The sequence below is a fragment of the Drosophila takahashii genome, chromosome 2L (assembly GCF_030179915.1).
Source record: "Drosophila takahashii strain IR98-3 E-12201 chromosome 2L, DtakHiC1v2, whole genome shotgun sequence".
Taxonomy (NCBI): domain Eukaryota; kingdom Metazoa; phylum Arthropoda; class Insecta; order Diptera; family Drosophilidae; genus Drosophila; species Drosophila takahashii.
The window spans coordinates 31,175,781-31,201,565 of NC_091678.1; the positions used below are offsets into that span (position 1 = coordinate 31,175,781).

Consider the following 25,785-nt stretch of genomic DNA (forward strand, 5'->3'; position numbering starts at 1 on the left):
TTTTAAAACCTAAAACCTTTTCTTGTGTCACATTTTTGATTTGCCAAAACCTTCTTTATGCGGTTATTCCACGACATTGTTCGGCTTATTCATTAGAGATATATGTCAGCTGCAATGACCAATTAATGATCTTGAGTGACTTTTGGAGAAAAAAAGGTTCGATCGACTTTTTATTTTTGATTCTAATTTAACTTTTAGATTTTCCTTTGTTATTTCTTTTATATTTTTTATACCCGTTACTCGTAGAGTAAAAGGGTATATTGTATTCGTGCAAAAGTAATTAACAGCTAAAAGGAAGCGTTTCCGACCCCATAAAGTATATATATTCTTGATCAGGATCACTAGCCGAGTCGATCTAGCCATGTCCGTCTGTCCGTCTGTCTGTCTGTCTGGATGAACGCTGAGATCTCGGAAACTACAAAAGCTAGAAGGTTGGGATTTCCCACAGATATTCTTGGGCTTCCTACGCAGCGTAAGTGAAGGGGGTCGCATTTCTTGAAAATTTTCTTAGTTTCTCTTTGGTTTTTTCTTTCTTTTCTTTTATCGCATTACAACATTTTTTACTTAGTAATACTTGGGAATCACTCACCACCGACATTGTGTATCCATCGTCGAAAGCGGTTTCTCGGACGAAACTGCGGCTAAAAATGTAAACTATAAAAAAAACAAGAAAAAAGGTTCGATTTTCGTCAAACTTTTTTATTTTTCCGGTTCACAACGACAAAAAAATATAATTTTTGGCTCTTTTTCAAAAAAGGTGCTATCACTCTTTTTGTATATTTTCGTAACGGAAAAAGATATCTTTATGATGTTTTCGGTAACACCAGTTTACAAAAAAAAATCGATGAAATATACCATGAATAAAACCTTTGTTTTCCGGTAAGGTACGTCTTCCTGATTAAGAAAATAGCACTTAAAATTTTTTTTATGGATACAATTTTTTTTAAAGTGTAAAAAACGTTTTTGACATTTTTTTAATTTCTTACTTGAGTTGTGGTTAACCGATTTCAACCATTCACTCATTTTACAGGTAATAGAATGCCCTTCAACTTTCTTATACACTGCATTGAGATCCATTTATTAGTTTAGAAGATACACTTCGTTAAAGTTGTAAAAGTGACAAAAAATGCAAAAATGCTGGCATAAATGGCATCGTTAAAAATATACGCCTAAAAACCGAAATTAGTTTTATGACTTATAATTAAAGATACATCCTTAAGTCAACTAACAAGACCATCAACAAAATAATCAATCAATAGCTCGATTTTATATCGATTTTTTACGTTGGGAAAAACGGGTATTACAGCCCTGTTAGAGCCCTGTTGTCTCAGTTAACAGCTGTAAACGGCCAATGAAACACCGTTGTCGCAAGCTTCAAAAATGCATATCAAATTAATTTGCTGGTGGATTGTAATGATCAATATATTGAAAAAAAAATTCAAGTCAAACGGGATTGAATCAATGCGAAACGGGATTGAAAACAGGGTAAGCCCGAATATGCTAAAATTGATCCAAAAAAGATTGAAGTAATCCCGTAGTTTTGCAAGCCAAAATAGATTGAATTTATCGTTATTGAGTAGGCCGGGATTATTTCAACCCCGAAAATCGAGCTCGATTCTATCCCAAACGTACTAAATTTAATCCTGTACGGGATAGTTTCAATCCCGAAAAACGGGATAATTTTTATCCCAAACGTACTTGAATTGAGCTCGGCCGAGATTATATAAACTCCAATAAATCCCCAAAAACCCAAAAACCGATACAAAATTTACAAAATTATGTTTTTATTTAATTTTTTTATTTTAATATTAAATATACTTGATTCTAAACTACATATCATTTTGTGGATATAACCGTAAGGAAGGTGTTATTTGCCCTTGACTATCAGAAAAGGAGTTGTTTTTGGATATAATCTCCTCTATACGGTCTTGATAGTTGAATATTGTTGTCAGCTGAAGAAATAATCTTTCCTCCGCGCCTGCAAGGGTCACTTTTTCACTCCTCTTTCCATTGTTACTCAATTTGAATTGGGCTGAGAATGGTAAGCTGCAGTGGCGGATCCAGGATTTAGATGTGGGGTGGTGAGTTGTTCTTAAAACAAATTTGATGGTCAATTATTTTCCATTCCATTATTTTTTCACAAGAGTGAGGCGCAATTTATCCCTTAGGGCCTTAACATGGATTTGCGCATGTTAGTTAGCATTTTCAAAATTAAATCTTGACAATCTATTTATAAACGAAAATAAAAAATTAGAGTCAAAAAATGGTTTTAATTTTACAAAACAACGCCTTTACATGTTGAACAGCTTTGCCCATGAAAATGTGTATACTTTACCTCATAAACACTGTAATGCTTCTTCTGCTAATAAAGCTATTTTTGTTGTATCGTCTTCGTCTTCCAGTTCATCAAAACTTAGCTTGGCCTCACTATTACCGGATCACTTTCCATACAGTGAACTGACTCTCGGACACACTGAATTCAAATAGCACTGATTTATTAAACGTTTTGCATTATTGACGTATAAGTCAAAGCAGTCTACACAAGAAGTTTCCAGTTTGGTTCGATTAGTGTTGGTATGAGTTGGGGGTCTTTAATTATCGGAAAATTAGAGTTTTGGCTAAGGTTTTCCAATTTACACATTTTCACATTTAGAAGGCGCTACCTTATTAGTTAGTTTTTATTACTGTACGATGCAGTGCCATCTGTTGGAAAAAAACAACGTTACTCCTTTAGACTAAAAACATTAAACGTGGTAGTAGTGTTTTGTAAATCATTTGGTTTATAAAAAAAAGCAGGTTTGTGAACAGTTATGAATTCCTGTTGGGATCTTACAAAAATCTTTTTTAACCAACAAGTCGGATCAAATTTTATATGACAGCCCGGAATTTAATCCCGTTCGGATAAAAAAGTCATAATTTAATCTTTTTAGGATGACATATATCTTTTCAGACTTAAAGTACAAAATTTTATTCCAGATTCGGATAAAAAAGTATTAATACAATCTTTTTTAGGATAACATAAATTTCTCGGGCTTAAAGTAATCCCAAAAATACAAAATTAAACCTTTTTTATCCAAAACGGGATTGAAATTTTTGATCTCGGAATAAATTAAAATCAAGAATAAAAAAAAATTTTTTTGAGTGTATGTTACCTACAATTTATAATTCGTGCACATAACTATTTATTATAGTAACCCTTACGTTTACGATTTACTTAAGAGTAACAATTTACTTAGTAGAATTGACCATTTTTATGGTTAGGGCCTGTTTGACAATTATTACAGTTGATTTTACCAATTTTTTTTTTGTGTGTAGGCTTTGACTGACTCAAATTATGATGGAACCTTGAATACAATTATGTAGAAGGGCACCTAAGCTATTATTTGGTATAGGTTTTACTATAATTGAGCACGGACCCTCGAAGATATCTTAAGTCAAAAAATTAAATGTTGCTACCTTTTTCAAACCGCGAAAAAAAATATTACAATTTTTTAAAAATATTTTTCCAAAAAATAAATAGCAATACTTTTTTCAGTGTATTTTTTCAGTGTTCTTTACCAACTACAGAGTTTAAAACCATTTAAAAATTAAGTTTAATTCATTATGAAAAAGATCAAAAAAATAATTGGGGATCGGACAAAGGTTTTTTGCATTTTGAATTTGTCGGTGGACGCACAGACGTTTTATTGATCGATTCGCGGAAACATCATAAAAAAGTGATTGCACCTTTTTTGAAAAAGCGCTAAAAATGATATTTTCTGACTTCTACAACTCCGTTGAAACTTAAAATTTCTCAAAACCGTTCAAATTAAGTTTTTTCTTTGTCGTTGTGAACCGGAAAAGTAAACAAGCTTGACGAAAATCTGACCTTCGAATCGGGGGTGGCCCACTGGGAAGATTTTGACTCACTGTTATTACCCCAGTACTGGGGCTAGACTGGTTTAAAAAATATTTTGAAATTTTGTAACGTTCCTCGAAGGCTTTGCAGTTGACTTCAAAATGATGTAGGACAAAGTTATAGCCAAAAGAACAGTCTTTCCGATGATACCAGTCTCATTCCAATGGCACTTTATTTATAGTTGCTATGTCTAACCAAACGTTTTCTCATATTAGTGCCCCCTTCTCCCCTACTACAGTCTGAGATACATATTTTCAAAGAGATGGTGCTAAAAATAAAGTTTAAAGTTTTTTAGCAATCTTTAAAAAGTTCGAAATAAATTATTTTTTTTTTAGCAACACTTATACCCGTGTTTTTTTAATTTGCCTGATTATAATCATATAATTATATACACACAAAAAAATAACTTGGTAAAATCAATTGTAATAATTGTCAAACAGGCCCCAACCATAAAAATTGTCAATTCTAGTAAATAGCTAATCTTACGTAATTTGTAATCGTAAGGGTTACTATAAAAAATAGTTATGCAACTGTAAAAAAGGGTAGAATGTGCCCGAACCATAAATGTAGTTAGCTTACAATTTTTTATAGTTATTTCTCAGTAATTTATAAGTAATATTAAAAAGGTAGTTGTCCAATTTCCTTTTCCAAAAGTGACTTTATCCTACATATCCTTGTAAAGGTACGGGTTGTACTTGACTTCCAGCTAGTGTGGAATTATATAAAAGACTAAAGACAGAAAAGAAGTCTCAATGACTCAGAAACTGACTTGGGCTTAGTTCATGAGGCATCGCAGAAGATTTGTAAAATTACTGTTGCATACTTTTATACTAAATAAGTTACGTTAGGCTAACAATTGTTCATAGTTCAGCAACTATTTAATATAATTTCAAGGTACAACAACAAATTACACACATCCCGTAAGCGTAACAATTTTAATTGTAGATTTTTTGATTGCGCATAACAAAATGGCATTTATAGGTACTTCTCGGAAATCTTTAAAGGTTTGGGCGCCAGACACATTTTAAAATTGTTAGGGGGCGATTGTGGGCGTTATAGGGGGCGTGCCGCTCGGCTAAAATAAACTTGCGCTGGGTAAGAAGCCCAAGAATATGTGTGGGAAATCTCAACCTTCTAGCTTTTGTAGTTTCCGAGATCTCAGCGTTCATACAGACGGACAGACGGACAGACAGATAGACAGACAGACAGACAGACGGACAGACAGACGGTCAGACGGACATGGCTATCTCGACTCGGCTAGTGACCCTGATCAAGAATATATATACTTTATAGGGTCGGAAACGCTTCTTTCTCCCTGTTACATACTTTTGCACGAATGCAAATACCCTTTTACTCTACGAGTAACGGGTATAAAAAGCAAGTTACTATATGTGGACTATATGGACTAATACCCCTGCGGATCGTTCATACACACAAAAAAAAACTTGGTAAAATCAACTGTAATAATTGTCAAACAGGCCCCAACCAGCAAAATTGTCAATTCTACTTAGTAAATAGTCATTTCACAACAACAAAATACACACAATTAGCAAAGACACAAACCCAAAGCAAAAACAAAGTACACGTAACTATTTTAATAGTTACGTAACTATCTTTGTTGGTCAATTTTACCAAGCAAATTTTTTTTTGTGTAGGATAGCTACATGAATGGTGATACTGGCCATGTAAGGCATTCATAAATGTGGGTGCTATACAGGCTTTAGTGAAAAGGGCGTTTGTGGGCATGGCTATCTTTTTTTTAAGCTTAATTAGTTGGTATTGACGAAGCAAGTGCATTTCAGTTTTAATTTTCATTCTTGCTTCAAAACCGTGGACGCCATTGTTTTTATACCCGTTACTCGTAGAGTAAAAGGGTATATTGCAGACACTTTCAATATGTTCGACAAATAACACTTATTTACTGACACATTGGGAAAATTCTCAGAACGAAACAGTTTAATTTCTGTTTTCAGTTTTTTCTGTCTTTGCTCAACAGTTTGTTTTGTGTCAAAAGTGTTTCTGTTTTCCTGAGACAGTTATTCTGGGACAGTTATTCATATGTGTCTCAAGTAAATAATCTTCCTCTGAGATCGATTTCAATGAGCATCGTGAATTACCGTCGACAAGTCACCCATGCGCTGCTGAAGAAGTTACCCTTTTCTCTGAATTTTTAGATGGTGTCCAGTCATTATCACAAACAAAGGAAGATGCTTCGCGTGAACCACTATCAAAAATGTATGCAGATGTGGAGAGTTTTGACATGAACTTTAATATATTGCAGTTTTATAATGACCTGAAGATGCAATCGCCGTATTTAAGTGCTCTTGCCCGGGTAGAGCACGAAGCTCTCTTAGTGCGCAAAACATAAATTCGCTTTTAGTTTTGAAGCTAAACGCCGAATAAAGTTTATTCGATAAATTGGTCAAACATCAGATTTTTATATACAATCATGAACAAATTTTTATAAAATAAATTATTATTCGGCAATACGAAGTTTACATATATACGCTAAAACCATATCACGCATAAACAGTGTATTTATATAACTATATGGAACAGACTTAATATTTTTAAGTTAGAAATAAGCAGTCAATCCAAAAAGACACTTATTCTGAGACAGTTGTAGGTTTTGATCATTCAAAAACACTTATTCAGTGAGGTGAAAGCAAAAGTCTCCCTTTTTTCTGTTATTGAGAGACAGAAATAAAGTTTGTGTCACCCGAAATCAGTCAACAGAAAACACTTTAAAAGAAAAAATAACTGTTTTCTGTCCGAGACTGACAGAAAATTTTAGATTTTTTCTGTTTTGTGAGTAACAAGACAGTGTCAGAAATAAGTGTTAACAGTTATTTACGAGCTCTGGTATATTGTATTCGTGCAAAATAATGTAACAGCTACAAGAAAGCGTTTCCGACCCTATAAAGTATATATGTTCTTGATCGGGTCACTAGCCAAGTCCGTCTGTATGTCTGTCTGTCCGTATGAACGCTGAGATTTCGGAAACTACAAAAGCTGGAAGGTTGGGATGTCCCACACATATTCTTGGGCTTCCTACTCAGCGCAAGTTTATTTAAGCCGAGCGCCACGCCCCTCTTACGCCCACAACCGCCCACTAACGATTTTAAAATGTGTCTGGCGCCCACACCCTTTAAGATTTCCGAGAAGCTAAATTCAATTTTGTTGTGTATATGTATGGAAATGTAGAAGACATTTTTGAAATCTGACTATTCTTTAAAAAGTTATGCGCAATCAAAAAAATTGTATATATCCATCTCCCTCGCACTCCCTTAAGCCGAGTGACAGGTATTAGATAGTTGGGACACCAACCCGACTATAGCGTTCTCTCTTGTTTATTGTGGAATCTCGACTCTGTAGCTCTTGTAGTTTTTGAGATCTCAGCGTTCAGTCAGTCATTTCTCCCCTTAGGAGTGTCTGGATGTAACAACTTATTAGACCTTACCGAGAGACATAAAATTGTTAGTACTCTACTAATCAAATACTCCACTTGCAGTCTGGCCAACTCACTGTTGGTTCAACGGGCAACGCCGTCCCCTACGTGTGCATCCAATGGAGCGTGGACCGTGCATTCTGTAACGCCAGAGATTCAAAGCTCAATTAAGGAAGTTACATCCGCAATCGTTCACTACGTGAACGACCAGCAGCAGTCCCAACATCCACATAGCCGACTGGCCAGTCCAAATTCGAGGTAAGCAAACAGGTACTAGAAAATTTCAAAATTACGACTAAAATAAACGATCCATCAAACTCTATTACTGTCCTTCCGCCCATAGCTAAACTGTCTCTCCTGCGCACCTCAAAACCACCCATTTTGACCCCATTATCTATGCCTCATATTAATTTTTATCTTTGACAACTACACAACTCCTAGCTACCTATAAGGTAACACATACGAGAACAAAAATTAGAAAGGCCACCAAAAGTCAAAACTTAAAAATACCGCCAGCTCTTCCAGAGGTATAAGTTGTATTTAATGTCAAGCATTCTCTTTCGTGTGGTTAACATATGTGACTTACCCACAGCGCACATTTAATGCAGTAACACACTCATAGAAATTTTTCGGTAAAATCGCCCTAAAAACAAGGAAAATCGCCCTAAAACGGGGGTCAATGGCGACTCGGCAATAAAATAAGGACAATTTACTTTAAAAATACTTAAATATAGGGCGATTGTTCTATTTTTAAAGGTAATTGTCCTGAAAATAAGAACTAAAACCTTTGAACTAAAGGCATTTTCCTTTAAAACCAGGGCGAATTTTCCTGACTAAAAAAATCATCCACTTAGAAAAATCCCTACAAAAAAATAGGTAAAACCAATGAGTCCTAACTTGGCCAAGCTATGCAAGTCTGCAATGATTTGTATTTTGTGAGTTTTATTTTTAAAAATCAATGGTTAAAGTTTATTTTTTTAATTTTATTATAAAACTCTGGCAGTAATCCTTATTAATGAGTCAAAAAAATAAAAATCATCAATAACGATTATGTGTGAGCTTCATTTTATAAAACTCAAAATAAAAATCAATTCGCTTTTGCGGCCATTATATTGGGAATTTAAATATAGTTTAAATTGGTTCTTGTTCGTTTGGCTTGTAGTTTCAAAACATATAATAAAAAAAATTATATTTTAACATTAAGCTATTTTATAAATTGAATTAAGGTGGAAAATGGCGCTTTTGTACAACTATTTTGTGAAGGCAGGATAAATACTGGTTTTTATGGATCTAACTTTGCAAGATTAAGTTGCAAGATCTTTGAAGTTGTTCGCAATACAAAGTTAAGCCGGAAGAATTCGCGAATTTTATTTGATCCGTTCTTTCATAAACCAAAAAGGAAGAACTACAATACAAGTAATTAAATTTAATGTCCGTCCTCAGCCATTTAACGCCTAAGAAGTCGCGGATTTCTCATATAAAGTAAAAAGGGGGACATTTTTATGTTAAACAAGAGAGAACGCTCTGGTCGGGTTGGTGTCCCGATTATATAATACCCGTCAATCAGCTAAAGGGAGCGCGAGGGAGATAAATATATAAACAATTTTGATTGCGTATAACTTTTTATTGAATGGTCCGATTTGAAAAATGTCTACATTTCGATAGGTATAAGTATACACAACAAAATTGCATTTATACTTTTTGGAAATCTTTAATGGTGTGGGCGCCAGACACATTTAAAAATTGTTAGTGGGCGATTGTGGGCGCTAGAGGTGGCGTGGCGCTCGGCTAAAATAAACTTCTAGCTTTTGTAGTTTCCGAGATCTCAGCGTTCATACAGACGGACAGACGGAGATACGGACATGGCTAGATCGACTCGGCTAGTGATCCTGATCAAGAATATATATACTTTATGGGGTCGGAAAAGCTTCCTTCTAGCTGTTACATACTTTTACCGAAAAACGACCAGGGCTGGACGCATACACTAAATATCGAATATTCAATAATTATCGAATTTTATTTGACTTATTTGGACTATTTTCCAATAAGTTTTAAACTTAATTTATGTTTTTCTTTCAAAATTACAAAAAGAATATATATGTTTAAAAATTTGAATTACCCGCCAGGCTACATATTGCAGCCCTGAACAACGGTTTGCCGCGGCTGCGTTGGTTTATTTTCATTTCTAAGTTGCACACTGGGCCAGAAAGTTTATTTTTTGGCCAAAAATCTGTAATTTCTTTCCTAGGACAGTTAGAAGGATGCAGTTTTTTGCGTTTTTTTCTTAAAAGATTGAACTTTCCAACGAACTAAAAGTAAAATTTCTTGGAATTTTATATGATATAGATAATCCAGACCAAAGTCGGAAAATTTTACGTACTTTTCGGTTTTTTATTTTTAAAAAAATAACTAGAAGACGCACTTCTTCCATTTTCGAAAACAATAAAGTATGAGATAAAACAAACTAAAAAAAATTAACCTCACTAAAAAATATTATGTCGTTTAAGATTTATGAACCGTTAAAAACTGCAACTTTCGGAGACTCCCACATCAACGTTTATCAAACAATCGATTTAAAAAAATTTTCTATTTTTTTTTCTTGTTATCTCCTAAGTTTTATATAATCAAATTATTAAAAAAAATGGTTTTAAAAAAATTGTTTTTTAAATTGTTTAATGTTAATTTGACATATTCTGAAGTCATCACAAAAGTATGCTACATTTTTATTTGCATAGTCCTGATTAAATAGATAGATATAGATTTCGAAAATACCATAATCGATTAGTGTACGTAAAAAGTAGATTTCAGATGTTAGTCACACTAAAATCAAATTTTTTCGCGCAAAATGTTCACTAAAACCTAAAGAAAAAAAGTACGGCATACTTTTGGGCTCTCTTAGCTAAGCTCTTCAAAATAGCTTGACTTCGAGTTAAGCCTTCAATTAAAACTTAAATTACCGAAAACTAAGGCAAAACCGCATCGAGTCAGTGGGCTACGCTTTTAGTAAATTGATCAACGAATTTTTTTTTGAAGAAATAAACTAATTTGTGGATGGCACTCAAAGGCACTTGAAAAGCAAAGTACTCATTTGCTAAAAAAAAGCCGTAAGAATCAACAAATACATTTGTTTTAGGAAACAAGTAAGACATACGACCTATATTATATTTTTTATTGGTTGAAAGTAATCACATCTACAAGTTTTGTGAAGAGTCGAACAGCAACATCAGCGTCTTTAACTTCAAGATTTTTTTTCATTTCCATCAATATTTGATGAATTTTCCACTTTGAAAATATGGTAAAAGAAACCTACATGCCCGAATTCTTTGAAACTTTGGCATAAATTAGTTTAATGTATTATAAAACGGAATCCAAACTCAATTTGGTCATTTTCTTAAAAAAGAAAAACGTATTTTTGGCCAAAAATCTGATTGGCTGGCCCAGTGTGAGTTGGCAAGATTTTTAAAAGCGAACCAAAATGCCGACTGCTCTAGAGTACTTGCGAAGGCATAAACTGCGAGAGGCTAGGACGCAGAGGAGATCCTTACAAACGTTTTTACATGGACTACCATGGAGATTTAACTCATTGGCCAGGTCCTTTCACAAGAATGCGGCCGCCCTGAGTAAATACTTTGGCAATGTCGATATTATCGCGAATGAATCGGAAGAATATGGTGTCTTGCGCTGGTAACCTATGTTTACCCATGAAAGTTAGCAAAGCTTATTAGTTTAAATTAATAATAAACAAAAATGTTGTACTTTTTTACTTACATGTCTTCTTCTTCTTCACAGCCAGCGTTTTACCTGGCAAAAATAAGACATTTTTTCACGACAGTGATGCCAACTTTTTGCAAAGGCGGCCTGTTTTTATTAATTTCTCAATACCTACAACTTCTTTTACCATAAAATTTTTACCAGAAATTAGTTTCATTTTTAACTACAATACTAAGTACCTTTGAATAAATAATTCGTTAACAAAACATTTCGATAACTAACTCCGAAATTTGGACAATTTTGGTATTTTAAAGTGCTAGCTAATTGGTAACACTTCCAGGTAGACGGTTTGCCGACGGATTTTTTTTAGCTAATTTTTTCGAGAGGTTTTATAAAAAGCATATTTTTAAATATAAACCGAAGTAGGTATAAAAATCGTAGTATGCAGGTAGTACATAAAATTCATTAGAGTTGTCTTAAATAAAGTTATATTTTTGGGAAACATTTGTATTCGGGAGAAATTCGGTTGGAATGGTTTTCTGTGACACCCCCGAATATACCCTTTTACTCTACTAGTAACGGGTATAATAATATGTTATAAATTGTGGTCTTCTTATCTGCTCGCACGTCCGTTAACCAACCTTTAACAAAAATTCTGCGATCTTGCACGGGCGCGTTATTGTTCGCGTTAAGTACGGGACGGCGGATTTTAAGCGCGGGTCGGGTCAAGATGCATGGCTGCGGCGGAGATGCATGAGTTGCCGACGCAACAAAGACAATAATATAATATCCCTGGAACCATTTTTAAAACGTGTGACCAGATTTTAATATTTCGACTTTCGAAAAAAGTTGCGAAAAAGGCCAATAAAAATTGTTTTAAAATGGTTCTTGTGTTGTTTTATGTATCGTTATTAAAATTGTTATTGTTAACAAATTAAACATACTCACTTGTAAATGTTTTGCCCACAGTGTAGAAAGAAGTAAATTAACTTAAAGCCTTTTTTGTACTGTTTTTTTTTACTACAGGAAGTGCTGGCTGGAGAGCAGCTTTGTGGGCATACGACGCCTGGATTCTCCGCAGACACCCGTGATTGACAATAGCTCTCCTGAATTAGAACTCGAGCATCAGCACCAGCAGCTTCACCAGTTCCGCCCCCACGTGGATGCCAGTCTGTCGCCGGCAGCCGTCGAAGGACAGCCGCCACTTCGCATGAACGGAATCAGCCGTATCGGCGGCGGTGGCGGTGAGATCCATTTCTGATTACTAGCCAGCGACTCGTACTTCTTTATTTTCACAATCAAATGTCATTAGACTATCATCATACAACTTTAAATTACGTATACGTAGATATTGACTCTTGAATTCCGTAGAGAAATCCTCAGCCTGCATACAAATAAAAATACATTTTATTTTTCTTCTATGTTCTGTTCAAAAGGAGCGTAAAAAGCGATGCAATTAAATTTTGTTTTATCGAATGCGCATGATTTTTATTTAATTTGGGGATTATTTTCAACAAATTTTTATACTTTTAAACCATATCAAAAACATATTTACTTTATCTTTTACAATCAATAAAATAACTATCGTTGTAAAATTAATTATTGTAATATGCGGTAAAATTGTTAGGCCGTTGTTAAAAACAATTTCTTTAGCCTATGAATTAAGGCACAATGTTTTTCAAATCGAAACAAAAAGAAAATAACTAAATCACTCAAAAGAAAAATTTACTGATCATTATTCAAGTTGGAAAGATAAAAACATTAGTCCTAATGCCGATGTCAATGTTGGTGCAAAAAGCTAATAAGCTTTGCACTAGTGTGCCGCTTTTACAGTTGCCTCTTAATACCTCCTGAGTCCAATAATATTGTATCGCAATTTACGACCACTTTGACATACGCCTAAGCGTGCAATAAAATGTACTTATTTATTTATTGATATTTTTGACCGCTATTAGTCAAGATAAACTCTGTATACAACAATACAGAACTATTTTTGTATGGATGTTTTTAAAAATAAATAATAATTTGACTATATAAAAAGCTGGATTAACCTTTGTTATTTTGGCTATAATAAAACCGACTTAACTTAAACTGGTTTTAATTTACTCATTTACATAGTTTGTTTTGTTTGAGGAGTGTTGAGTTTTTATTATTGGTTCTTAAACACTTTCCCACATTCCCCAGTACAAACACCACCTTGCACATAACATTTTTTGCTGATCATTTGCTGAATGTAGTTTAATAGCTGGTGTGCTCCTGGAATACATTGGAGTTATTTATATTTTATTTCACCTATTTTGAAGACGTAAAAAATATGTGTATTTGCGTAACTTATTAAAAACAACAAATACGTAATATAGCGCCCGAGCGGTCGATAAGCAGCGCCTCGCTAGAAGATGTCCTGGCATCGCTTTTAGGACTGCCAACTACCTCCTCATCAAGACAGAACAGCAATCACAACAGCACCAACAGATTAAAAGCGTCTCCGTTCACAACAGGTATGCACCTGTAAGTTTATGTTCCAATATAACCAAATAACAATAATAGGCTAAACCACCAAATATGTACATAAGTAAAGACAAAAAAAAACCCTTTTGTTCAAAAATATCACTCCTAGTTAAATTACAGTCGTTCTAATTGAAATAATGAAAAAAAATTTAGATGTGTACTTGTTAATAGAGATGCTATACCATCGATGTAACTTTAGATATTATCGATGTTTTTAAAAACGGCGATACATCGATGTAGTTTTTCAACCATCGATGTATCACTAAAAGAAAGAGACGCTAAGCAGCCGTAAGTAAACTTGATAAATGAGCACAATTTTTCCAATATTTTAACTTTTACTTTCATTTGAAACCCCTTAGGACATTTCCTCGTTGTGGATAAAGTGCAGTTTTTTAAGAAATGGACTTGTTTTTTTTATTTTATTTTCTTTATTTTCGTTTTGTTCTTCATGTTCCTTAAGTTTTCGTTAAATAAATATATGTTAGTATTAAGGTTCAGCAAAACAATCATTATACCCTTGTAGAGGGTATTATAATTTCAGTCAGATGTTTGCAACGCAGTGAAGGAGACGTTTCCGACCACATACAAGGGTATATAAGCTTCGGCTGGCCGAAGGTAGCTTCCTTTCTTGTTTTATTAGCAATTCGATCAATTTATGGGAAATTAAAAAAAAAAAAAATAAACAAATTTTCGATGGTGTAAGCGATATATCGAAGTTTTCAACCATCGATTGTGAAAACATCGATGAACCCACCATCGATGGTTTTGCATCTCTACGGTATAGGGTAAAATAGATACTTTTCATAAAATTTTATTGGACTCTTCTATTCTGAAATGGAGTACATTTGTGCTTTTTTTCTATCCTTTTTCTACTATTAAAAATGCGGACCTCCGCGTCAAACAGCTATGGTCCATATTTTAGTGAGTTTATTATTTTTCTTCCTTGATTTCCGATCTAAGCGATATATCAAGGTTTTCAACCATCGATGCTTCCAAGAAGAGGAAGAAGTCATAAAAAGGGGTTGACGGACCGTCAAGACGCAGTGCTTTTTGTAATGCACAGCTGATTGTCGATTGTGAATAGGTAGTCTTGACAGCTGAATCAAAAAAATACAAATTAAGAAGGTTGCCTGATTCCTCAACATCCCGGCCTACCCTGAAACTTAGTTTCTGAATTCGGAAAAATTGATAGTTTTGAAATCGGACGAACAAGCTCTCCTGATGGGCAGCCTGACGGCCTGACGAATCCATCGTAGCTTGGTTATAATTCAGTCACGCGCGGGAGACAACTAGGAAAAGTAGGATGTGGGAATAATGGTCTTGAATTGACAACAGATTCGATTTGCCAAGGGAGTATGCATTTGCTCAAATGTCAGGAATGCTTTTCCAACAGAGCATGTAAAAAACAGTTGATCGTTTTTTCGTTTGCTGTTTCGGTCTGAACGAAACCGAAAAAAATTTAAAAATTTGGTTTCGGGCTGAGCGAAACCCTTCATTTGAGTTTGTTTCGGTTTTCGGTTGACCGTTCTCAACTGAAAATAAATTTTTTCGGTCCTTCCAAAAACCGATTTTAGGGATCGTTTGTATGAAACGGTCCCAAAAAACTGTTAGTAGATGAACAAAACTTTGAAATGCTCAGTAAAAACGGTCTTTTTTGACAGTTCTGCCTTTCCTTTGCCTTACACCTTTAAAAATTTAAGCTGATATATAGAACATCTATTTGAAAATACATATATGGTAAATAACAATTTTTAGCACCAGGTGCATTACAATTGCTGATACCATTATCTTCTAAAGAATACGCTGTTTTTAAGTTTTATGATAAAGCGCCATTGGTGATGTTGTTATACGAGTAAAGACATACAATGACCATCATCTCCTGAAGAATTCGCGGATTTAAGTCTTGAATTATAAAGCCTCTAAGTGATGTTATACGAGTAAATATATACAATGGCCATCATCTTCTGTATAACTCGCGGTTTCTAAAGAATACGCTGTTTTCAAGTTTTATGATAAAGCGAGTAAGGATATACAATGGCCATATTCTCCTGAAGAATTCGCGGATTAAAGTCTTTTAAGATATACCCTCTAGGTGATGGTGTAAGTAAGTATACATAATGGCCATCATCTTCTGAAGAACTCGCGGTTTTTTATTTTGATTGATAAAGCGTCTAAGAGATAGTATTATCCGAGTAAATCATCTTCATATTCCATAATCTTCTGAAGAATTCGCGGTTTTTCATATTTTACATTAGTTAAAAAGATAACTGGAAATATTGGTCTGCTTAAGTTTTGTACTTGGCGTTCAAGCTTAAGACACAATAAAATCCAAAATACTCTTTGTTTAAGATTTTTATAAATAAACAAGAAAGGAAGCTACCTTCGGCCAGCCGAAGCCTATATACCCTTGTAGATAAAAGAATACTCACTCGGTGCAGTTCCAGGGATTCCAGATTCAGCGTTTCGATTTATTTCAATTTTGTTTTTAAGTAGTCAAGAATCAAAACGCCTACTTCCTACAAAGTTACAATGAATTTTCTTATATTTGTTTGGGAGCCTTAAGATATAGTGGTCCGATCCGGCTCGCTCCGACATATGTACTACCTGCAATAGAAAGAAGACCTTCGGGAAAGTTTCATCGCGATAGCTTTAAAACTGAGAGACTAGTTCGCATAGAAACGGACAGACGGACAGACGGACAGACGGACATGGCTAGATAGACTCGGCTATTGGTGCTGATCAAGAATATATATACTTTATGTGGTCGGAAACGTCTCCTTCACTGCGTTGCAAACATCTGACTGAAATTATAATACCCTCTACAAGGGTATAAAAATGGAATTATTTTTAAAAATTAAATAAATTAAATTAAATTAAATAAAAAGTCAAAAGACCGTTTTTGTTCTCCGTTCAGTTCAAACGGTCTTTGATCAACCGAAACCGTTTTGAAACAAAAAAATCGGTTACTGGTTGAGCAAAGACCGAAAACCTTTTGAAACAAAATAAACAGTTTCTATGTGACTATTTGCTCAAAGGGTCCCAAAGTGAGAGTTATTTGGAGACAGCTAGAAATAGTCAACTGTTTTTTACATGCTCTGGTTTCCAATGACTCCAGCTTACAGCTGATTACCATTTTCCGCCACAGTAGGTGCGTGTGACGTAATAAAACTCCATTTCCTACCCTCGTTGGCTAGGGCTTGGGTAACTTTGTTTTGTTTCGGCGACGTGATAATCTGATACATTTTGTCCAATTTCGTCTTTTTTTTTTATTCAACGGTAATTTAGTACAAGATACTTTTACATATACATATACAGGGGGGTGGGGGGAATTGCTGGGCTTGCGGTACTGCCATGAAGCATTGCTTCGCAAGGCCAGCTGCTCTTTTTTGGACGACCAGGTTTTAGGACTGCGCGTTGCGTATGCGGTTTACACGCCTTAGCTCGGGCATACATAATTTCCGTAGGCAAACCGCTGTCCATTTGGCTTGGCATTCTAGCATGCCTGGTACCATATTTCTAAGATTCTAAGACCTCTTTCGCTTTCCCACGTGCTTCTCCAAACCTGACGCAAGATGTCAGCACATGGTCAGCACTCTCCGGAAACAAACGTCGCACAGGGGGCTTGCTTCTTTGCCGAAGCGGCAGAGGTACCTTGAAGCAGCTGTGTCTTCTAAGCACCTGTGTTAGTACGAAAGTCAGCTCCCCAAGTTTTCCGTTGAACCACTCCGCAATGCTTGGGATAAGACGGTGCGTCCAGCGGCCAGTTTTTATTAATTATTAATAATTATTATTATTAATTAATTTAATTCGTGTTAGTCTAACGGGAACATTCAATGTTAAACGGTTTACCAGTTCTACAGAATCAATATCACCTGTTAAAAGATCAAATAAAAACACCTCTTAAAGAGGTAAAAAACTAGTGACGATCGCACCTTCAACATACAAAAGTTCTGATATCAACATTTGTGACGAAAAATTATTACACTCGTCAATAAATAGACAAACTATTCCAGCCTTTTTCCCTTCACAGGCGTTTTCTATTGAAGCGTGCCGAATGAGAAAATATTAGAAAGTCTATTCAATGACGAGTGTAATAATTTTTCGTCACAAATGTTGATATCATGTTGATTAGGGTGGGTCGATTTGGAGGTCAACAAATCGTAGGGGGGAACGTATTCTATAGACTATTCTAAGCAACATTGCCAAAGAAACTATGCCTTGGAAACCACGTTTAACCCTCCGCATTTGCAAGAGAACAATACTGGTTTTTTGATGAAAAATATCTCAGTAGCCTTGACTTTCGAACATTTATATGGACGCGAAAAAAGATATAAATCGTTTGGGCGGAACATAATCAATGGACCATTCTAAGACATATTGGCCAAGAAACTATATGCCTAAAACCACGTTTGACCCTCCGCATTTGCAAAAGAAAAATACTGGTATTTCACTTTATTTTTGAGAAAAATATTATAGTATACGTCATAGAATACGAAATGATTCCATGACCCTAAAATGCAGCTTGGATACAGCTTAGGCAGCGTTAGTTGTGTTGGGCTGGCAAAAGTTTCGTTTCTGAATAACTTTTAAAATTTAAGGAATCTCAAGGGCTATACAGTTTAAAGTTTAAAAAAAATCGTTAGAACCGTTTTTGAAAAAAATAAAAAAAAATAAAAAAAAAATTTTCTTTTGCTCATATCTTTTTTACTATTACATTTACACACTTATAGCATTTAAAAATACCTTTCAAACGAGATGCAGCACAAGTCTGTAGCTTAAGTAGTATAGAAGATACGGCTTTCCGAGTTTTTGGTATTTAAAGCTGTTTTTCCGCTAAACCAGCGGGTTTTTCCAAGAACAAAAGTTTTTTATATCGATGTGATGAACGTCATATCAAATTTTCAGAACTTAAGAAACTTGTTTTGGACAAACTTACAAGCGGACAAACTGACAAACAGAATTAAATTTTCATTTTGACTAGGCCCCCGTAAACGTAGGAGTACCCCTATAAAAAGTCATAACGTTGCATTTAAGGCAGTTAAAATTTAAAAGGTTGTACTCACACCATCCCTGAAAACAATCTATATCTGATTGTAAGTTGAAACCTGACCCTATATCTTTATATGATAAATAAAGCTTAACATCATCAGCTTACATTAGTACACGAGAATTTGCTACGATAGAAGGAAAATCGTTAATAAACAAAGTAAACAGCAAAGGGCTAAAAGACTACCTCGAGGAACTCCAACTGTCACGTAGATCGTTTTAGAAACAGCGCTCATAAATATAACCCTGTGAGTCCTACCATTCTACTTGAAGTTACTTCAAGTTATTACTCAAAATAAAATTAACCCTAAAGTCAAGGAAATCGGCCTACTTTTGTCTTCAAGACAAGCTCGCCCTAAATTTTAGGGTAACATTTTCCTAAATTTTTGATTTTTTTCGAGGTCCGTTTTCTAAAACTTAGGGTAATTTTTCTAAATTTAAGGGTAACATTTTCTTAAAAGTAGGAAATTTTCCTTAAAAATAGAAATAAAAAACAAAACAAAAAAACACGTTCAATCATGATTTATTTTTATACCCCTTACTCGTAGAGTAAAAGGGTATATTAGATTCGTGCAAACGTATGTAACAGGTAAAAGGAAGCGTTTCCGACCCTATAAAGTATATATATTCTTGATCAAGGTCACTAGCCAAGTCGATCTAGCCATGTCCGTCTGTATGAACGCTGAAATCTCGGAAACTACAAAAGCTAGAAGGTTGAGATTTTCCACACATATTCTTGGGCCTCCTACGCAGCGCAAGTTTGTTTCAGCCGAGTGCCACGCCCCCTCTAACGCCCACAATCGCCCATTAACGATTTTAAAATGTGTCCTGCGCCCACATCTTTAAGGATTTCCGAGAAGTATAAATGCAATTTTGTTGTGTATATTTATAGGGGAGTGTAGGGTAATTTGACGAGTAGGGTAATGTGACGAACTCGTCGAATCTAATATATGACGTCACGACAAAAATTCCAAATAAATGTAGTCGTCTCCCCTTATCGTGTCGACAATGTATTTACAGTAATATTAATAAGAAGTCCCGTAATTTGTTCGTGAGGTAATTTTCGCAAAAAGAGTGACACCGTTTTTGCTCCAAGTCTACCTTGTAGGGTATCGTGACGAACTTTTTGTAGGGTATTGTGACGAACTTTTTTTATTCAAGAATTTTAACTGTTATCGTTGATTATTTGTAAAAAAAATATAATAATAACAGATAACATTTACTGCTGCAGTTTTATTGTTGTTTTTAATAGTGACGTCAGTTTATTTAATTAAAAAAAAAATTTACACTTTGACCATTTTTTTTTTTTTTTTGTAAGTTTCGGTATTATCTTATTACTTTTTTCTTTTCCGTATCGAAAATAACCTTTCCGTAAATAATATATAAAAAAATGTATTTTTTTGTTTGTAAAAAGGATGGTTTACACCAAACGCTGTGGGATTTGGCTACGTTGAAATTTCGAATCCAAATTTTTTTTTGAAATATGCAACTTTCTGCTTTTACACTTTTAAAAAATATTGATTTTTGGAGATGTTACATTAAGGAACAAATCGTTTGTCACATTACATTCATTAAAAAGTTATACGCAATCAAAATATCTACAAATATCTATCTCCCTCGCACTCCCTTTAGCTGAGCTACGATTATAGTCGGGACACGAACCCGAGTACAGCGTTCGCACTTCCTTTAGCTGAGTGACGGGTATTAAATAGTCGGGACACCAACCCGACTATAGCGTTTTCTCTTGTTTTATATACGTTTATATTATGTACTCCTCCCTATGTACGTATGCAGGCGTTGCACAGTGTACGATTTTGCCAATCTAGCGGGACTTTTAGCAAAAGTTGAACTATTTTTGAGGTCGATGAGCTTTTAGCAGCACTTTTAGAAATGTTCAACTATTACAAAAACAGGCACAAAACAAAACAAATAATTTTTTTTGGGAGATAACGGTTTTTAAAGCTGGACTTTAGAAATGCATGCAAAATTGCACTGGGAAGCGAGCAACAGTTGACAAAGTTTAGTCTTATCAATTGCATCGCGTGATCAGTGGGAGCAGCCAAAAGTTATTTTTTCCAGAAACTTTAGACAATTCTTAATCCACTTTTAAAAACAAACAAATTTTTTTGGGACAAAAAAAATTTTTTTTTCATTTTTTGAAAAAAGTGCCAAAAAGTAAGTGTATTTTTTCATATTTCTGTTTTTTGGTGGAAAAAAACTTATATTATTCTATCGTATTCTATCCAACCAGAACATACATCATTCGCATGCATTCATTCTGATTCAGAATCTAAAATAAAATCTTGCCCATATTTTGCCCAAAGACCTTCTATTTAGAAACGAGTGAATAAGCCGTGCTGCATTTTTCGAGGTTTGGTTGAAAAACATAAAAACCACTCCGCGAAACGCTCTTGTAAAGCACGCAGTGATGGTGATTGGCAATGACATTGATCACTCCAAATTGAAATTACACTGTCTTTTGAGTTTCAAAACCGATTTGAGAAATCTAGGAGAGATAAAGCCAGGTTTTTTGCTCATAATGCAAGTGGCCTTCAGGTCTCATTAAATGGCGAAGACTGTCGCATTGATGTCATTGCTTCCACCTCAAGTACAAGAGGGAGGTCACAAAAAGTCTTTTCTGAGTGTTTTCCTAAAACACAAAAAAGGAAAAGCCAAGAATTGTTGCCTACGATAGATGAGGATCAATTGCTATCAGCTGCAGAGCAGGCTTTGCAGGCAGAAGGAAAACGGGATTCAGCTAAATTAATTAATGAATTACCAAATGCTCCTCCGTCCACGGGGACTATAATTAAGAAAGCTAAATTATCTTCTAATAGCACTGCAAAACACCTTTCAGCAGATCAAGCACTTGCCCTTCTGAGAAATAGAAGTACAATACCACAAAAATAGTCTGTCCAAAATTATATCCATGTTATGATCTCGTTAAGGAGCCAAAAATGTTATGCTATCCTACTGGTATAAAAGTAAGAAATTCCTATGCTGAAATAAGTTTACAATCCCTTATTGATCATACCGTAAAACGGCTGATAAGTGCTCAAGAAGACATTTTTGAGTCACTGTCTGCACTAGACGATGTACACATGAAGTTTGAATTGTTACCATTTAATAAAAAAAAATCTTAAAAATATAGATCAAAGTTTTTTTGCTTTTTTTATCAATTATATTTAATATAAAACCTTATTTGCAGCTGCTCAGTTTATAATATCGAAGCTACAGCTAAAAACATGAGCATATAACCAAAATTCAACATTTTTCAAAAAAAAAAAAAAAAAGTGGTCTCCAAAAATTAAAAACAAAATTTTTTAAGTTGGCGAAAATTATAACAAAAAATAAGAAAATAGTTAAAAATGTCGAACATTTTTTTTTATATTTTTTTTTGGGTTTTTATCTTTAAAAAAAACAGTTTTTTTTCAATTTTTAACGCCCCCAAAAGTGCCACGCCCATTTTTTTATGTCCAACATAATCGTTGGGCTTACTAGAATATTCACTCAAAATTTGAAGCCGATATCTTTAAAAATACGACTCCTACTGATTTAAGTCCCCCTAGATTGGCAAAATCTTACACTGTGCGTTGTGTGTCTTGTATATTGTGAATGTTAAAGGTTATGTATTTATTATTATGTATTTTGCGCTTGGATTTCTTATGTAACCAAAGCCAAATGTGGTTGTAAATGTGGACTACGTGACTGCGGGGAATGGGGGAATGTATAAATCATGATTAGTTAATATTTTATCTTCATGAAAAAAACTTACATTTAGGAGCGAATGGCCTACATACTGGGCCATAGTAGCACTTAAACTTTATATTATTTGTAGTATATAGTAAATAGCTGGATATAAACCTAATTATTTTTAGTTTACCGCTTGCCATCAATAAAAAAAGGAATAAAAAAAAAGTAAAAAAATAAATAAAAAGAAAAATAAAATAACATTAAAAAAAAAAATAAAAAAAATGTTAAAAAATTTTGCTCTGGGACCCGCGTCGATTCGATTGCTAACTAAGTGCTTTAACCGTCTGCGCCACGAGTACAGCCGACCGGCAGCTAACAAGTTCTGGCATTGAACATTTTGATGTGCCAGAGCATGTGAAAACAAATATTTCTATTTTTTAGAAAAAATTTCTACTTTTTAGAAAATGTTTCTACTATTTAGGGTTGGTTTAATTTTAGGGTTAGGGCACTCATTTTTAGAAAAGGTGTTGCCGAAATATTTTATTATTTTCGTTTGCCTTTCTATTTTTCAGAAAATAATTTCTAATTTTAAGGGCATTTTTTCTAGATTTTAGGGTGATTTTAGTTCATGGCAACCATTTTCTACATTTAAGAAAAACTTCCTAGATTTGAGAAAAACTTTCTTGACTTAAGAAAAATTTCCTTAGATTTAGAAATAACTTTCTTGTATTTAGAAAAAAGAAATTTTAATGGTTTTTTTCTAAAATTTAGCGTAAAATTTATTTTGAGTGTATATATTACGTCTGCATTTATTCTTAAATCAATTTATTACTATAGATGGCAATTCAAGAAGGTTGGTGGTGGTCGATCTACGCTTAACAAAACCATGCTGACACGGTGATATTAGTGAGGAACATAAATGTTGCAAATGAGAAGTAATAATGCGTTCAAATGCTTTAGGAATTGCCGACAATTACCTAATTACCTAAAAGGTAAAGGTAAATAAAAACCAAATACTTTTAACGATTTTGCAACTGGGGTTTTTTGGGGTGGTATCAGTAGTAGACAACTCTTATAAGGGAAACCAAAATTTATATGAAGCAATGTCAAGAAAGGCATCAAGAAAATCAATTCGATACTAACCACATTTTAGAAATTTAATTTGTTTCAGTATTTCGGTTTTCTTCAGGGACCGAAAATAACAGTTATTTTATTATTTTTAATCGAAACGAGGACGGAAGCTAACTTCGGCAAGCCGAAGTTTTAATACCCTTACAGATTTTACGAATGAAAACTGGACTAGAATAGCAACATGAATTAATAAACAACAAAATATTTTATGGCTATATCGACTCCCCTATTGATCCTGATCAAGAATATATATACTTTATGGGGTCGGAAACGTCTCCTTCACTGCGTTACAAACTTCTGACCAAAATTATAATACCCTCTGCAAGGGTAAAAAAAAAATATATATAGCTAGAATTTTTTTGTTTTTTTTTCCGATTTTGTCTGATTTGGTCGGTTCCGACTTATATACTACCTGCAATAGAAAGAAGACTTTTGCGAAAGTTTCAAGCCGATAGCTTAAAAACTGAGAGACTAGTTTGCGTAGAAACAGACGGACATGGCTAGATCGACTCGTCTAGTGATGCTGATCAAGAATATATATACTTTATGGGGTCGGAAACGTCTCCTTCACTGCGATACAAACTTCTGTCCAAAATTATAATACCCTCTGCAAGGGTATAAAAATCATACGCTTAGAATAACACTAAAAATTTGAGAAAAAACAAGAGAGAACGCTATAGTCGGATTGGTGTCCCGACTATCTAATACCCGTCACTCAGACAAAGGGAGAGCGAACGCTGTACTCGGGTTGGTGTACCGAATATCTAATAATCGTAACTCAGCTAAAGTGAGTGCGAGGGAGATAGATATATAAAGAATTTAGATTGCGTTTAATTTTTGAATGAATGGTCCGATCTAAAAAATGTCTTCTACATTTCGATAGGTATAAATATACACAACAAAATTGCATTTATACTTCTCGGAAATCTTTAAAGATGTGGGCACAGGACATATTTTAAAATCGTTAGTGGGCGATTGTGGGCATTAGAGGGGGCGTGGCGCTCGGCTGCGTAGGAGGCCCAAGAATATGTGTGAAAATTCTTAACCTTCTAGCTTTTGTAGTTTCCGAGATCTCAGCGTTCATACGGACAGACAGACGGACATGACTAGATCGACTCGGCTAGTGACCCTGATTAAGAATATATATACTTTATGGGGTCAGAAACGCTTCCTTCTAGCTGTTACATACTTTTGCACGAATACAATATACCCTTTTACTCTACGAGTAACGGGTATTATCATAAAGCCAATTAAATGCGGCCTATTCATATCCGCAATGACCTAAAAAATGTTAACATTTTTAAAATTGGTCATGAAGTAACTGTTATTTCAGACTTTTAAAATAAAAGTCAGAGAATAATAGTTATTTTCTGAACAAAAAAAATAAAGGTCTTCCGTAACATTTATTCACGACTTTTATTATAAAAGTCTAAAAATATCTGTTATTCTGCGACTGAAAAACAAAAAGTCCGAAATATCTCTTGCCAAGGGCGTCACAAAATCTCATCTGTTGAAAGTCGGTTGCAATTTGTACTTATGTTGTTATGGTGGCAATTCGTATTAGAGCCTTGCATGAATCATTCAATTTTTGTTTTATCATAGTATGCCATGAAATTTCTGATTTGTTTAATTCAATTCTATATGAAATAAATTGAATGTTGTTCTAATTCATTTCGAATTGAATGAATTGAATGAATTATTTTATGAATTTTTTGAATTTTCCAGATTTTTTTTCTGTTTTCTTTTGAGAACAAAAAGTGGATAATTTTTAACAAATCAATGTTAACTGCATAGTAAATAAAATTCAGGCAGATTTAATCACAAAATTATGGCCCTTTCTTCTTCAAAATAAATTGTCGTTTGAATTATTTCGGAATTCATGCCATTCATTCATTCAATTCTATTAAACTCAAAATTCAAATTCATTCAATTCTATTAAACTCAAAAATTCTAATTAATTCATTCATATAACAAAAAAAATTAAAAATAATTCATTGGATCCATTCATGCAGGGCTCTAATTCGTATTTACCTATATACATGAATTCTAAAATACAACGACACCGCGAATTCTTTAGGGGAAGAGGAACGAATATTGACCATCAATCATACAATTTTTAGTCTATTTTTTTGCTAACCAAAAGAACCAAAAGAATACACAAATTCATCAACACAATGATGACAATGTTTTATATTAAAATGGTTAAACTTTTTAGAACAATTTTTAAAAAAATTTTACGCGCCACCTATAATTTGCTGTAGCCGATCAAAGTCTATCGATTAACGTGCTCATCTCGAAGAAAAAACGCGCTAATTATACCCGTTACTCGTAGAGTAAAAGGGTATATTGT

At 34.2% G+C, this 25,785-nt stretch overlaps 1 protein-coding gene across 8 annotated transcripts in view; it reads left to right on the forward strand.

The window, feature by feature from the left end:
- The window catches only part of LOC108054886 (uro-adherence factor A), a 234,497-nt gene that overhangs the window by 171,040 nt on the left and 37,672 nt on the right, over window positions 1-25,785 (forward strand). For 5 of the 8 annotated variants that reach the window (XM_070219416.1, XM_070219424.1, XM_044393699.2 and 2 more), the window contains 2 exons: window positions 7,410-7,604; window positions 12,084-12,533. In XM_070219416.1, the coding sequence (XP_070075517.1) occupies window positions 7,410-7,604; window positions 12,084-12,318 (430 nt within the window). In that variant the 3' untranslated portion in view covers window positions 12,319-12,533. Of the gene's footprint in view, window positions 1-7,409; window positions 7,617-7,689; window positions 7,874-12,083; window positions 12,534-13,417; window positions 13,556-25,785 lie in introns of those variants that run through there. The other 3 variants (XR_011420455.1, XM_070219433.1, XM_070219425.1) reach the window with 3 other exon arrangements.